Below are 14,687 nucleotides of genomic sequence, written 5' to 3' on the forward strand. Positions count from 1 at the left end.
TACCCGCCCTCCCCCTCGGGCCGGCGGCGCTTGGTGCAGCCCGGGAGAGAACCAGGTCATCGGTCGGTTCCTGTGAAAACAAAAACAATCGGCGGCGGCCGCAGCCGCAGTCGCCGCGCGCGTGGGGCCGGGGCGTCATGGAGCCGGGGGACGCGGCCCGCCCGGGGCACCGCCAGCGCCGTCGCCGCCGCTGAGCCGCCCCCGCCGCCGCCGAGCCGCCGCCGCCGCCGCCGCGCGGGAGCCGCCGAGGAGCCGGAGCGGGGCCCCGAGCCGCGGGACTCCCCGGCATGGATCAGTGCGTGACGGTGGAGCGGGAGCTGGAGAAGGTGCTGCACAAGTTCTCGGGCTACGGGCAGCTGTGCGAGCGCGGCCTGGAGGAGCTCATCGACTACACGGGCGGCCTCAAGCACGAGATCCTGCAGAGCCAGGGTACGGGCGCCGCGGGCCGAGCGGCCCAGGGGCCCGGGGGGAAGCGAGGGGTGGGGCGGATGTGTGTGGCTCGGCGTGTGGCGGGGGCGCCCTGCGGGGGGCGGGGAGGGGGAGCAGTGCCCGGCCCAGACCCGGGGGGAGGGGGGAAGGGGGAGGAGCCCCCGCCCGGACTTGGCCGCAGGGCGAGGGGAGGCTGGAGGAAGGGCTCCCTTCTCGGGACGCGTCCCATGTCTGGGCTCCGGCCACCCTCCTGCCGAGTCCGGCCTCTCTCCGCCCGGGTCCGCGGACAGTTCCGCCCCCTCCCCTTGTCCCGGGCGCGTCCGCGTTGGGCCCCGCACTCGGACTGGTGTTGGGGCACCGCCCCCCATCTCTACAGAAGCGCCCCTCGGTCTCCGGGTGGATCCCCCGTTTTTTCTGGAAGTGCCTGGCTTGGGGCTTGTAGTCCCTTCTCTCTCGGGACCGGCCCGGCAGCCCCTCATCCCTTTCTTTTTGCCTCAGGCCAGCCCTTCCTGCTGCCCGACCTTTGGGCCGCTTCCTCCCCGCCCCCCTTTTCTGGGGGCTTCTGCCGCCTCTCGCGGGCCTCCGCCGTGCAGGGCGGCTGTGGGGGGTGGGGGGCCTCTGGTGCCTGGGAGGCCCGGGATGCATTGCAGGTGTGCCCCCTTTTCTAGAGAGGGCTCTTCGCCCTGCCCCGGCTGGGCTGCGCCTCCCCTCCGTCCCCGTCCCTCCTCTCCCTGAGCGCGGAGGGGCTGTGCAGCTCCGAGAGCGGGAAGGCTCCCCGCCTTTGCCCCCCTCGGCAGGGGCTTGCCGTCCCCCGCTCGTAGCCCGGGAGCCTCTCCTCCCCTCGGGGGCCTGCCCAGCCCCTTGCCCTCTCCTGTCCCAGGGGGCTCCGGTGCCAGCAGCGCCCCATCCATTTTCGCCCTTGCTTGGATCCCCCAAAGACTAATCGGAACCCCAAGGAAAGGGCCCCCCGTTGCCTTCTGCCTCTAATTCAGCAGGGGCAGGTTTCCCGAGCTCCTCCGAGTCTCCTCCCTGTCCTCCGGGACGCACTCTGCGCTCCTGGGCCCTTTCCTCCTCCTTCCCCCGACTTTCCCCTTCTCCGCGTAATTGTCCTTAACTTCTTGTTAATGGGAGTCGGGAGGGTGGGTGGTGAAAGCGGCCGAGACTGGACGTTGGTTGGAAAAGGCTGACTTTTTGGAACCTCTTAGATAATTCCGTGTATTTTTAAAAGTCACTGACTGCGCTCTGAAGTCATTAGTAAGGAGAGTGAGCAGGAGGGATGGTTTGTGTGGAAAGATGCCCTGGGAATTAATTGGATGAATAACCAGGGCCCATCCCATCCTGTTTTAAGGCAAACACAGGATTCAGTGAATGGGAGATGTGGGCAAACTGTGTTTGGAGGAGAGGTCTTAGAAATGAGTCAGTGCCGATCCTCTTAAATAAAGGACAGTGTTTACAGTCGGTTTTCCTTTAGGAAAAGCAAAACCTTTGGGGATTTTATTCTTAACTTGTTTGCTAGTAGCAGTGACCTTAACCAGAGCTTTTTGGCTGTGAAAGCCCCTCCTTGTAAATTACAAAGCCGGCTCTCTTAGGAACAGGCTGATTTGACATGGACTCTGCACCTGTCAGCGTGGGCCCCTGAGGAAATGTGCCCTTTGCCGGTGTAGCTGGAGGTGTTAGGAGATCTCCTAATGGGGTGGCTTGTGCCATTTAGGGGATTTTCTGCCTGATCGTGTTGTTTCCCAGAAAGCAGAGTTTTTCCCACTTGAGTATTCTTTCCCAAGAATATATTACCTTTCAGTTATCTTGATAGAGATGCTGAAAATAAGCCCAGATTGTACCTGCTTTGTGAATGTTATAATTCCTTGGAAAATGGGGCTTGATCAAAGGGGATTTGTTCCATGAAGATCTGGTGATGGGGCCGGATGTTAACGAACTCCAAATTAGTGATAGCTTTTTAAAAATTCAGTCAACTAAAACTTGTTTAAGCCAAGGGATAAACTCTCCTGATCTTATTCTCTAGCTTTTCTTAATAGGGATTGAGTAGTTTTCTAAACTCTGCACTTTGCAAGACTTCTTCTAGTCTAGTTCAGAACTGATAGCAGACCTGGGGGACTCCAGAGGAGTTTAGATTTTCTCTCTTAGCTAGTAGCACCTTAGGTCACCTTGCTTCACCAGCACTCATGGTCTCATTTCCTCATTTCCCTCATTCCCCATTACTGTTTTCCAGCATTGTTAAACATGTTCTAACTTGTATTGTTATTTACGTTTTTAATGATTTCAAATGTCTTTGTGACCCCATTTGGGATTTTCTTGGCAAAAATACTGGAGTGGTTTCACTAGCTCATCACAGATGAGAAAACTAAGGCAAAAGGATGAAGTGACTTGGCCAGGGTCACACAGCCAGGAAGTGTCTGAGATCAGATTTGACTTCAGGAAGATGAGTCTTCTTGACTCCAGGCCCAGCGCTTTATTCGCGGTGCCACTGAGCTGCCCTAGTTACTTACATACTTGCCTCCATTCCTTGCTAAAGCATATGCGTGGTTTTATAATGGTTGCTGTTGTTGGATTTTCCTTCTAGGGCAAGGATCTTTCTTGTGGAAAACTTGGGTATATGAGACAATAAGTATTTGTGTAGAGCTGTGTAGTGGCAAGTGGGCACCAGGACTGGTGATGAGAGTTAACTGCCCGCTCTGTATTGCTGTAAGACCACTTGCTTGACCTTTGGAAAAGAAGCTGCAATGTTCCCTATCTTCCCCCGCACCTTAGCCTTATTGTTGCAGCTGTCAGGCGACTTGGACTAGTTGGGTGATTGTGAAGTATTTTGAAATTCCTTTTGTGACTCCATCATGGAGTTATTCCAAAATTGCCGCGTCACCCTGCTTGCCTGTGAGAAGAGTCAGGTTGGGTGTGAAGAAGTTTGGGTTGTGTTTTGTGAGCCCAGAGCCACTTCAGCTTAAGTGGATGTGCTGGATTCAAATAAAATGTCCTGAGATGGAAACAAATTGTGCAGCTAAATACCATGAATAGTATGATATTCATCTGGTCACTTGCAGGAAAGTTTCTATAGGTTTCTTGCTCTGACTCATCAGATTACTTGCTCTCAGAACAATACTTGATGCTTATACAATTCTTTAAGGGTCAAAAAGTACTTTATGTATAAGATCATCCTAGTTTATCCTTACAAGAATGCTGTGGGGTGGATCCAAAGGAGGAAGCCCAGACTCAAATGGATTGGCCTGCCCTTGGTCATATACCAGGTCCATTTCAATCCTGGTCTCTTTGCTCTAAGAATACTCTTTTCCCTCTGCCTTACCCAGAAATGTTCCTAGTACTGGCTGGCTAATTTTACTGTGATGCTCCCTGACATTGGAGTAGAGGCTTATTTACAAAGTATAAAGCTTCTGGGTGCACTGTCATTGGGACCATCCTGGGAGCCACATTAATATGGTGGAAGGAGCATAGGATCTAAGGTTAGATGACCTCAGTTCAAATTCATATTTTGCTGATTTTATTAGATCTCTGCTCTGGGTTTGCTGGGTCAGCTCAGCTCTGGGAGCCTTGGACTCTGTAAAGAAGTTCTCTCATCAGTAATGTTCTGTGAGGAGATTCACACTTGGGTTTTTTCCCTCCATGGTCTTTCCCATGGAGAACATTCAGATGAACAAATATATTCTTTAACATTAAACATATGGATGGCTTTTATGCTGTTTTAAATTGAGAGTTCTCTGTGTGTCAGCTTCATTTATAACTCTGGGTTTAAAATAATTTAACTTAATCATTGATCTGTCATTTCCCCAACCATATAATCATTTCTCCTTTAGGTTTTGTAGTACTACCCTACTAGTTATTTCCCTAATTAGCACAGCCAGGTCCCAATTATTGTGACTAATGAATCCCTCCCGTTGTATTATTCAAATTGATACAGTATTTTCCCATTGGGCTGGAACTATTTACTGTATTTTATGTAATTAGGACTTCGATTAGTGCAAGATTGAATATATTTGATAACTTCATTCTTTGCATCGATCAGGACCTAGCAGAATCAAAGTTACGGTATGACCGTTGGCCATCTTTGCTGTGAGTATTGCTCAGATGTGGAGAGCGGGCTCTTTGGTCCGTAGCCCACCACGAGTTTGCCCCAGAGAGTTGGGCTGCCCCATGGGTTGAGGGTCTTCTTTGAGCTTTCTTGCTATCTTAAGGATACCAGGAGCAGCCCAGAGGCCTTATCTGAAGTTCTAACTCACTTCCTTTATCACATCGGCACTTTCTGGTCTCATTTATGTTGAGAATGCCTGGTTGCAGTCTTCACTGCCTCAGAATAGTGGTAGGTAGAGCTGCAGGAACTAAATTCATGGCCCTCAAAAAAATTCAAATGCACTTTATTTTCAGCTCTAACTTTTCACCCTTCCTAACCTTGAGAAAGCAAAAAAAAAAAAAAAAAAAAAAAAAAGGAGCCCCCATTATAAACGTGTAGTCAAGCAAAGTAGATGCCTCCAGTCCCTCTGTCTCTTCTCTGTGCCTGACTCTGCTCTCTTAGGCCGTTTCCCTCTCTCTGCAGGGGTTAGCTAAGCTCCTGTTTCGAGCTGGTCCCCAGATTGGGCTGCCCAGTGCCCTCTGCTTGCCTCCCACTGCGAAGCAGGACAGGGCACCATAGTTGTGATGTTGTTTCATGTGTTGCCACGGCCAAAGAGCTTGTCCCCGTGGCTGGCCCGTTGGTGATGAGCTTCTCTATATTTAGATAGGCTAGCCTTAGCTGATGGTTCGGATTGTACTGAAAACCCCAGCTTGTGGTCAGTAACCTGGGGGATGTAATGAGTTCTTTATAAAGGACTTTAAGGAAAAGGCAACTAAGTGGCGCCATGGATAGTACTGAGCTTGGAGTGGACAAGAGCCACCACTTACTAGCTGTATGACCCTGGATAGACACTGAAATCCTGCCTCGGTTTCCTTATTTGTAAAGTGAGAATCCTATCAATACCTTCAGGGTTGTTGTGAGCATCAAATGAGATATTTCTAAAGTGCTCTGCAAACCTAAAACATGATGTAAATGCTAGTTATGATTAAGTGGAGAGAAAACCCCAATGGCTTTTTCTTTGAGAGGACCAAAGTACTGCTATTAAAGTACTTATACATTATGGAAAATGACTAAGATAGTGTATTTTTTCTGCTATTCATTTGTACAACTAATAATAAGCCCTTTGCTTTTTTCCCTTTCCCTAAACACCTTGTCAGATACCAAGATGAATAGAGAGAAATATGAGTGGTAGTACCTGTCCTGGAGGAGTTTGCTGTGTATCTGGGGAGATGGAGGTAGAGTCACCTATAAAGGGTGAAGTAATTACAGGACAGCAGAACAAGATGCATCACAAGGAGTATATGGTATAATTAGGAGCACAATTATTAGTGTAAACAAGCCCCAGGAATTCTGGGAGGATGAGGATCATCGGCCAGAATGATCCAGTGAGTCAGTCAGTCAGTCACTGAAGACGGCGTGATGGGATTTTGGCCCGAGGTTGAGAGGAGGGCTAAGAAGTGAAGGCAGAAGGGGTCAGGGCCTGCCAAGGAGGGTCCTGTGTGTGACTGGAGGGAGAGAGGCCATCAGATCGAATGCCAGGTTGGAGGAGTTTGTGCTTTCTCCCCATGCACTGGGGACTTTGACTGCAGTACAGAAGCCGAGGGCCCTGACAAATGGACTGGTGGAAGAGGGTGTGGGAAGCAGGTGTGAGTGGAGGAGGAAAGCAAATGCTTTTCCATTATACCTTTGACAAAAGAGAGAGAGAAGTCAGGAAGGAATAAAAACATAGAGTTGGAGGTAACTGCAAGTGTTATGTCCAGGAGGCTCACAGGTTGTCCAGGCCCTTCCTTTTATAGATGAGGGGGAAGTGGCCTGGCTGGATTGGACATTGGTCTTCTAGATGCCTTGTTCCATTTGGAGTCGGGCTGGAGATACAAATTTGGGAGGTGAGAATGAACATAACAAGGGAAGTAGAGGCTGTGCCAGACGAGATTCATGGAGCCCCAGGGATTCCTAGGAACTGGGTTCAAAATTTTGTTGTTCTTGTTGTTTTCCATAATTGGTTTCCTTTGCAACCCGATGCAGTTTATGTTTTTAGAAACATTCTGAGAAGGGGATCCATGCTCAAGAGGACCAAGACCCATGTGCTTGGGTGCGCGCACACACACACACGTTGGGAGAGATGAGTTGAGGAGCTGAGGACACATGCAATGCCCTCAGTCTAGAGAAGGCAAAAGCATGCCGTTGAGTAGAAAGTAGGAGTTAATTCAGAAATAAAAAAGGGAATCCAGAAGAGCATGTCATAAGAAAGGAGACTGGTCAGTAGGATCCAAAAGTATTTGGAACAGTGGTGTGAGACAAACAAGGACTGAAGGCCGTTGGAAGGAGCGATCAGGAAGGAAGGGCCAGGTGGAGAGAATTATGGCTTGGTTAGAAGGGGAATGTTGGAGATTTCTCAGGTTTGGGCTAAGGATGGGAAAGGATTTGAGCTGATTTGCAAAGAGGTTCTCTTTGGAGAAGAGAAGGTGTAGGTCTGATACCCAAATATATATTGGAGAATATACAGGAGAAGGTAAAATTGAGTTGGAGAAGGAGTTCGAGACAAATACCCTTATTTTCCCTTCCTTTCCCTCCAACACACACACACTTTCTGGGGAGAGAAAGACAGGAGGAGAATATAGTGGGAAAATCAAGTTGTATTTTGCTGTTAGTAAGGTAGCAAAAGGAGGTGACAGGCTGCCAAGGATTTCTTTTGAAGTGAGTATGGACCTGGACTGTTGACCCTAGGTTTGTGTGGTGCTTCTGAGTTCTAGAGTTAAGGTGGCTTAAGATGCTTAGTACCGAGGCAGTGCTGAAGCCAGCTTGGACTGGGAGTCACAAATCAGGGCTAGATTTAGAAAATCCTAATAAATACAAATTGAATTTAAAAGAATGTTATTTGTACAAAATTTTTTGGAGAGTTATTAAATGTTTACCAGCACATCCTTGATCCAAATTGTGGTATTGCTAGATACCAACAGCAACTTAAAACTTATATTTTAAAAATTTGCTTGCTATTTTTCCTTCTTATTAAAGATTTTATTGATACCTTTTGTTTTCACATGTCATTTTGCTGTTTCCCCCTCCCCCAATCCATATTGAACTCTCCCTCCTGACCAAAAAGAACAATTAAACTAAACTATCTCATGCATTCTCCATCATTCCTCTGCCCCATAGTAAGTAGTGATGCCTTATTATTTGAGAATGAAATCTTCTTGTTTGCTCTTCCTTCTCAAAGAGGACCATGAAGAAGACCATGATATCTGGGAGGTGATATTGTGACGAGCAAGAGGGAGGACTGGGCAAAGTTACCCGCCTCACTTCCTCCTCCGGAGCCATCAGGGTCCAGTGGCCAGATAGAGATTAGGATGTCTGGACATGGTCCTGATGCGGTGAGAGAAGTGTTCAGGCCTTTCTACTGATATTTTCATTTACCTTACTGGCTTTGTGCATATTGTGATCTTGGCTCTGCTTATTTTGTTTAGCTTAAGTATGTACAGTTTTTTCTGAACTCCTTATTAGTCCTCTCTTACTATATTATTATAATGTTTCATATTAGTGTCACAGATCTGTTTTTAGCCATTTCCCCAGGGAAGGAGAATTTACTCTATTTTAGGTTCATTGCCACTGCAGTGTTTCACCAGTGGCAAGTGTTGGACCGCTGCTCCTGCCTTTGCCTTCTTTGGGATGAGTGAGCCCATAATGTGATTTTTGAGTTGAGATACTGATAGTTCAGTCCCTTTACCCTGCTCTTATTATTATTATTATTACTCTTACTGCTATCCAAAGTGGTTGGGCCATTTCACAACTTTACCATTGGTTCCTCCAATCTTGATTAGTTTTGTCTTTTGACATCTTAGTCGGTTTGAGGCAAAATATTAAAGTTACTTTAATTTTAATTTTTTCTTAGTATCTTTGATTTGTGGCATGTTTTCACATGGTTGTTTATCATTTGCATTTCTCTGGAAAACTTAAAACTTTTGATCTCTTAATATGAAGATTCTGCTGTTTATTGTATATAATCTGTTTCCAATGTTTTGAATACGTGGCTTTGGTGATGATATTTGATGTAAATATGTTCCCTTCTACAATTTCTGCAATTTTACCTTAATTGATTTTATTCTTAAGAGTTTTTTTTTTCTTAATTTAGTTAAAATTGACAATCTTCCAATGTTTTCTCTGTCATTTCGTTAAATAATTCTCTCACTGGATATAATTGTAAAAGAGGCATGATTTATTCTTTTCTCTTGGTGCTATGACATTTTTATGTGGAGATAACATCCATTTTGAATGTATTATATGCCATGTAAGATGATGGCCTAAATATTTCATCAAAAGCTTTGTCAAAAACAAAAAGTTTTGTCCCAAGGTGAGTCTTTCCTTAAGAAACACATGTTCTTGGGTTCATCTAATATTAGATTATTGTTTTGGTGTGCATCTGTTTTTCCCATGTCTAGTTCATTTTATTTTTCTGTTCTTTATCCATCCATCCCTCTGTCCATCCTCTCTCTTAGTTGTTGTTGGCAAGATTCTGACTGGAGTCCTGCACTAGGCCAGTCTTTCACCTCATTTACCTGAGAGCCAGGGTGGCTTCAGAAAGAGTAGAGGAATGGTTGACACGATGTTACTGCCCGCCAGCTCCAGGAGAAATGCCGGGAGCAGAGCGGGAGATTGTACACAATGTCCGTCAGTCATGAGGGCTCGTCAGAATTGAGTTTCTTGTAGAAGCTCATCAGCATTGCCCATTGCTTCTCTGACGGCCTGCTTGCCTGGTCCTGGACCTGGGGCAGCACTCAAGTGCCTGAGCACCAGGGCAGCGAACGGGGCTCCGAGCGCGTTCCCACACCTTTCAGCTTGATGGCTTCAGCCGCGTGGTCCAGTGCCTTCACTGAGGACTGCTGCCTTCCTGATGGCAAGTTCTTCCACTTGAAAAGGCTGCAAGCCCAACCCATGGTGGCGGGCGTGTTGGTGAATGGTGGTGCCCTTGGTGCAGCAGAGCCTGGCCGACTGCCATTGGACTCATTTGGCCTGACTATTAGCCCACAGACCGGGTGCTCCCCCAGCCAGCACCATACCATCCCTTGGATCCATTGGAGCTGCTGGTTGCAGTGGGTGAAGTTGGGAATGCTGTGGATAAGCTCCCTGGCCTTGGCAATGCACTCTCCAGGGACATGCACCTTCTCCCGGAGGTTGACGCACTCGTTGCCAGAGCTAGCTGAGTTTCTGAAGGAGCGTGATGGGGAGAAGGGAGATTGCCTCCCAAACCGAAGGCCTGCAGGACTTTTGGCTGACCTTGTCGTGTGCCTTTGAAACCTGGATCACGTACAAGCGCCATGCTGGAAATCTTGTCTTAGGAAGCTTCTGGCAAGATGAGGTTCTGGACACCGAGGTCCTTGAGCTGAATTGCTCAGCATGGCCAGGTGGTTTGATCGCCAAATGCATGTTTGCCTAAAAGATGACTTTCTGGAGAACAAACAAGTCAGGAGGAGCAATTCAAGGACACTGTCCAGGTCTTGTTGAAGATTGGAACTGGTTGCGAGACATGGAAGATGCTGGCCCAGGACCGCCCAGCGTGGTGTGCCCACGTCGAGCTGGCTCTGTGCCCTGTGAGCAAAAATGAATGACTGGAGCTTCAAATGAGTGTGAGCTGTGCAGATTAGAGAGATCTCTGTTCTCCTTGTGGGAGATCCCGAGCTCGTTATCGGCCTGCTTAACCACAGTCAGGGATGTCATTTTGGTCTTCTTCGAGAACAAAGGATAATAACCAACTGTCTGTCTATTTCCCTGAACCCAAAAAGTTTTATGACTGCTGTTTTATGTTATAATTTGAGGCCAGATAATGCAACATTCTCTTTACTCATATTTTTTTTTCTCATTTTTCTTAAAATTCTAGACCTTTTCTTCAAATGAATTTCATTTTGTTTAGTTATAGAAAGCATTCCTTTGATTATGTGACTGTGTTATAGTACTAAATCTGTGAATTATTTTTGATATCGTTGTTTTTATTATATTGGTAAGTCCCAATCATGAACAGTGAATAACTTTTTAGTTTTTGAAGTCCTTGTATGTTTCTATATAAATAGTGTTTTGTAGGTTTATTTACAGAAGCAGATCACTTAGTTTGGTCACAATTTTAATGCATTTTATAGTTATTTTGCTTGCAATTTCTCTTTTTGTTTGTGTTTACAGAAATGTTGATGAATTGTACTGATTTCTGTATCTTGCCACCTTCCTCAAGGTATTAATAGTCTTTAATAGGCTTCTTAACTGATTCTTTAGGTTTTTTCCCTATGCATTTTCTCTTCTCTGGAAATGTCTTTTCTCTTTGATGTTCAGACCTTTAATTTTGTTCTCTTGTCTTATAATTTAGCTAGCATTTGTGTACCAGTCAGACAGTAGTAAGGGGGAGAGTCATTCTGATTTGACCCCATTTTTACTAGGAAAGCTTTTAATGATTCTCCATGACAGACAAAGTTAGTGCTTGGTTTTAGATGTGTAGTTTTGATCATATTCGATACCTGTTACATACACATAGTCTTTTTAGGGTTTTTTAGAGATTGCATTTTGTCAGAATCATATTTTTTTCTGTTAACTATTCATTGAAGAAACTTTTTGTCTTCTGAGTTGTACTTTTTTTCTTCTCTTTGTGTCTTTAATTTTTAGAAAAGAGAGAATGGGATTCACAAAGTTGTAAAACGGGGCAAAACCCAACAAATTATTGGAGTTTGGATGGTATACCCGGCTTCTGCAGGAGGAGCCCAGCTTTCAGCTTTTTGATGTGGTTAAGTAGGAAGACTGTAATCCTTATTAGTTGAGTGATGATGGCATTTTTAGAAGCATAAATCAGTCTTTTTAAAAACTGAAAGATGCCAGTGGAGTATGTTTTTGAAAGACACCATAGTGAGCTGGAACCAGATGCTCTTGAGATGTGGACCTGTTAAAATCCTCACATGAATGTTTAACGTGTGTTTTGAAAGGTTTCTGTGCTTTTGCCAAGAACATCCAGAACGGGGACTTGAGGATTTGGAGGCCTGAGGAAAGCAGCTCTGATGGGGCCTCATGTGAATGGCTTTGGACCATTTCCTACAGGTCCCAGGACTAGTAGCAGAGGGATCTTGATGCAGGTGCTTGTATCTCCCTTTGAATTTGGTGCCATTGGTACCAGTTGTGTGGTCTTATGCAGCTAAGTTGTCTTCTGCTTACCTCAGTTTGCTCAGCTGTAAAATGGGGATAATATAACAGCACCTCCTTTCCTCCCACCTCCTGCAAAGATCAAATGACATAATGTTTGTAAAGCTCTTGGCCATGTGGTAGGTACTGTACAAATAAATGCTTATTCCCTTTTCTCTTCTTCAGCTCCACCATAGAAGTATGGATGGATCTTTTAACCTGGGATCCAGCAGTATGGGAGGTGCTGCACAACTTAGTCCCATGATCTTGCTTAAAAATACAGGAACAGCTTGCCGTGGAGCTGGGAGGCAGCAGGAACTTGCTGTCTCCTTTGTGCTGAGAAGTAATGGAGCACTCCTTTGCTCCCTTCACCAGAAAAGGAGGCAGGTGACTTGTTTATGGGTTTATAGTTAAAGTTTTAAGGCTGATTGATCAGGGGCATTTTCTTTGGAGCTCTTTGAAGGCAAGAAATGGAAATCCAGATGATTTTTATTTTATATTTTTTGCTACATTTAAGTTGGTTCAGATTTTGGTAGAAGAGGAAGTTGGGTTCAAATTCCGTGGCCTGTGGATTTTGTTGATCTGTCTGTTGTTCCTGTTTTCCATTTGTGTAAGTAATGGAGACAAAGTCCAAATGTGTTTTTGTGGAAGAGGAAAGATTTTGTAGGATTATTGACTTGGTTCTTGGTTATCTTTGGAGGATCTCGAAGTAGGGCTCAGACTTTCTTGAAAAAGTGATTCCAGTCAATTTTAAGGATATTATCCTTCTTAACATTGCACATTTCCTGTGTAGGCTCACTTAGTATGACTGACTTGGGCAGAGCCTTACCCTGGTTTGAGCTGGCTGGCAAGCCTATGCCTGGCCCCAGATACACTCCTGCAGCCTCTTGGGGCAGGGATCCCACCTGCCTGCCTTCTGGGAAGGCCCTTGGGGGAGTGAGAGGCTGTTGCCTTCTCACCCGGGCAGTCTTCATGTGGCAGGTACCAAAGGCGTGGTGAGTGGTCCTGGAACAGATCCAGTGTAAATAGGCAATATTTTGCATATAGACATTTTATTCTCCTGCTTGGATGTCACGTTCTTCCCTGGGCCCTGCCAGGCCCAACTGGCAGGAGTTGGCCTGCCAGTTAACGTAATGGCTAGGCTCTTTGTTGTGACTGTGTTTTATGAGGGCAGCTTGTAGCACTCACTCATTGTCTCCCAATTAATTCTCTTTTTGTTGAAGAGGAGTAGGAGTGCAGACCCCAGAACTGTGTATATTTTTGATCAATGCTCGTTTGTCCAGACGGAATGGCAGTGCCCGAGGACAGGGCCCATGCCTAGCTTAGTGCCTTGCACAGTGTTGTCACTGTTCACTTGTTTCAGTCCTGTCTTACTCCTTGTGACTCCTGTTGGAATTTTCTTGGCAGAGACTGGCGTGATTTGCTATTTCCTTCTCTAGCTCATTTTACAGGTAAGGAACTGAGGCAGATGTGGTAAAGTGACTTAGCTAAGGTCACACAAGGAGCCTCAGTGTCTGAGGTCAGATTGGAATGTGGGTGTGAAGACCACATTAGCACCCTGGATACTTTAAATCAGCCAGAGTCAGGGTAAGCAAAAGTCCTTGATCTTTATTCTTTGTTGAAGGGAGAGGAGAGAGAGTGGACACAGGAATCTCCTCTTTCTTCTACCACCCAGTCACACTGGCTTGTCCTACTCCACCCTCTAATCCTTCCTCCAAAATCTGCCTATACACCAACAGATCAAGCCAGCACAGAATGGTGGGGTGGGCTGTTTTCCAAGCAAATGCTAATAGATTATTGTCCAATTGGTAATTAGCCTAAGTGCTCCGATCTCTGTGCATTGACTCAGTTTCAGCCCATTACACTTGGGGAGAGCGGTTTTTCTGACTTCAGATTGGATGCTCTATGTACTGAGTCACCTACATACCCTCCTGTTACATAGTAGGTGCTTAATAAATACTTGTTGATTTATTTGAGTTTATTATTGAGTTGGTCAAATCAAATCTTCAAGCAATATTCAAGTAGCAGTGACTTTCTGAAATAATACAATTTTGCTTGGATTGGGCATGGCATTACAGAAAACTAAGACCAGATATAAGTTGGTTGCAAATAATGTGTTTTTCCTTTCTATCTCCTCTCCATTACATTCAGTCAGTTGGGTGGACCTATAAATTCTTCATCTGTGATCTCTCTTAAGTCTATTCCCTTGTCATTCCTACTTAGTTTAGATAAGGGACTTTGAATGCCAAACTAACAAAAATTGATACTCTGTTAGTATTGAGGAACCCCTTCCACCATATCCACTGGCATAGCTAGTATTCTATTTTTAGGTATAGAATTCAGCCCTCTATATATCTGGTTCCCCCAGTATCTGTTTTATTCAGTTGAAATATTGCCTATTTTTCATTTCTTTAGTCTAAATGAAGCCTCCTTTAGTGTACTTTTTCTCTAACCAAATAGGATCTCTCTTCTGTGAAATCTCATGGAATCTTAGAAAAAATTACATTTGATTGATAGCTTTTGTTTTTCTATCATCTATATTTCCTAATGTATCTTTATTCCTTCCCCTTTCAGAGAGCCATTTCTTATAACAAAGAAGGAACAAATGGGAAGGAGAGATGGGAGAAAGTTGTTCAGCAAAACTAACCAACATATTGACAAAGTCTAGTATTGTACAAAGAGCTTTGTACCAGTTAGTACTGCACATCTGCCCCCAAAGTGTTGGAGTTGGTTTCTCGTATATCTTTTTTAGGGCTTATGGGTCTTTACAGTTTCATAGCATTCAATTCTGATGGTTGGGCATGGTGGTGAGCTTTTTGTGATTGTTTTATGTTAGTGGATTTTGTTTTTTTATTTTAAATCTTTGTTTACTTCACTTTGCATCATTTCAGTGAAGTCTTTCTGTGCTTCTGGATTCATCATTTTTCTCACGCTTGTGTGATTTTATTTGTGAAGTGTTACTCATTTTTGCACCCTTCCCAGAATTTAGAATTATGTCCTAAATATAGTAAGTAGTCACTTGGTCACTAAATGG

At 45.3% G+C, this 14,687-nt stretch overlaps 1 protein-coding gene across 1 annotated transcript in view; it reads left to right on the forward strand.

Moving 5' to 3' along the window:
• The first annotated feature begins 241 nt into the window (after nucleotides 1-241).
• RMND5A (required for meiotic nuclear division 5 homolog A) overlaps nucleotides 242-14,687 on the forward strand; it is a 60,667-nt gene continuing 46,221 nt past the window's right edge. The window contains exon 1 of the mRNA XM_031949804.1: nucleotides 242-429. Coding sequence (XP_031805664.1) covers nucleotides 288-429 — 142 coding nt within the window. The 5' untranslated portion in view covers nucleotides 242-287. The remainder of the gene's footprint in view (nucleotides 430-14,687) is intronic.

The sequence above is a fragment of the Sarcophilus harrisii genome, chromosome 2 (assembly GCF_902635505.1).
Source record: "Sarcophilus harrisii chromosome 2, mSarHar1.11, whole genome shotgun sequence".
NCBI lineage: Eukaryota > Metazoa > Chordata > Mammalia > Dasyuromorphia > Dasyuridae > Sarcophilus > Sarcophilus harrisii.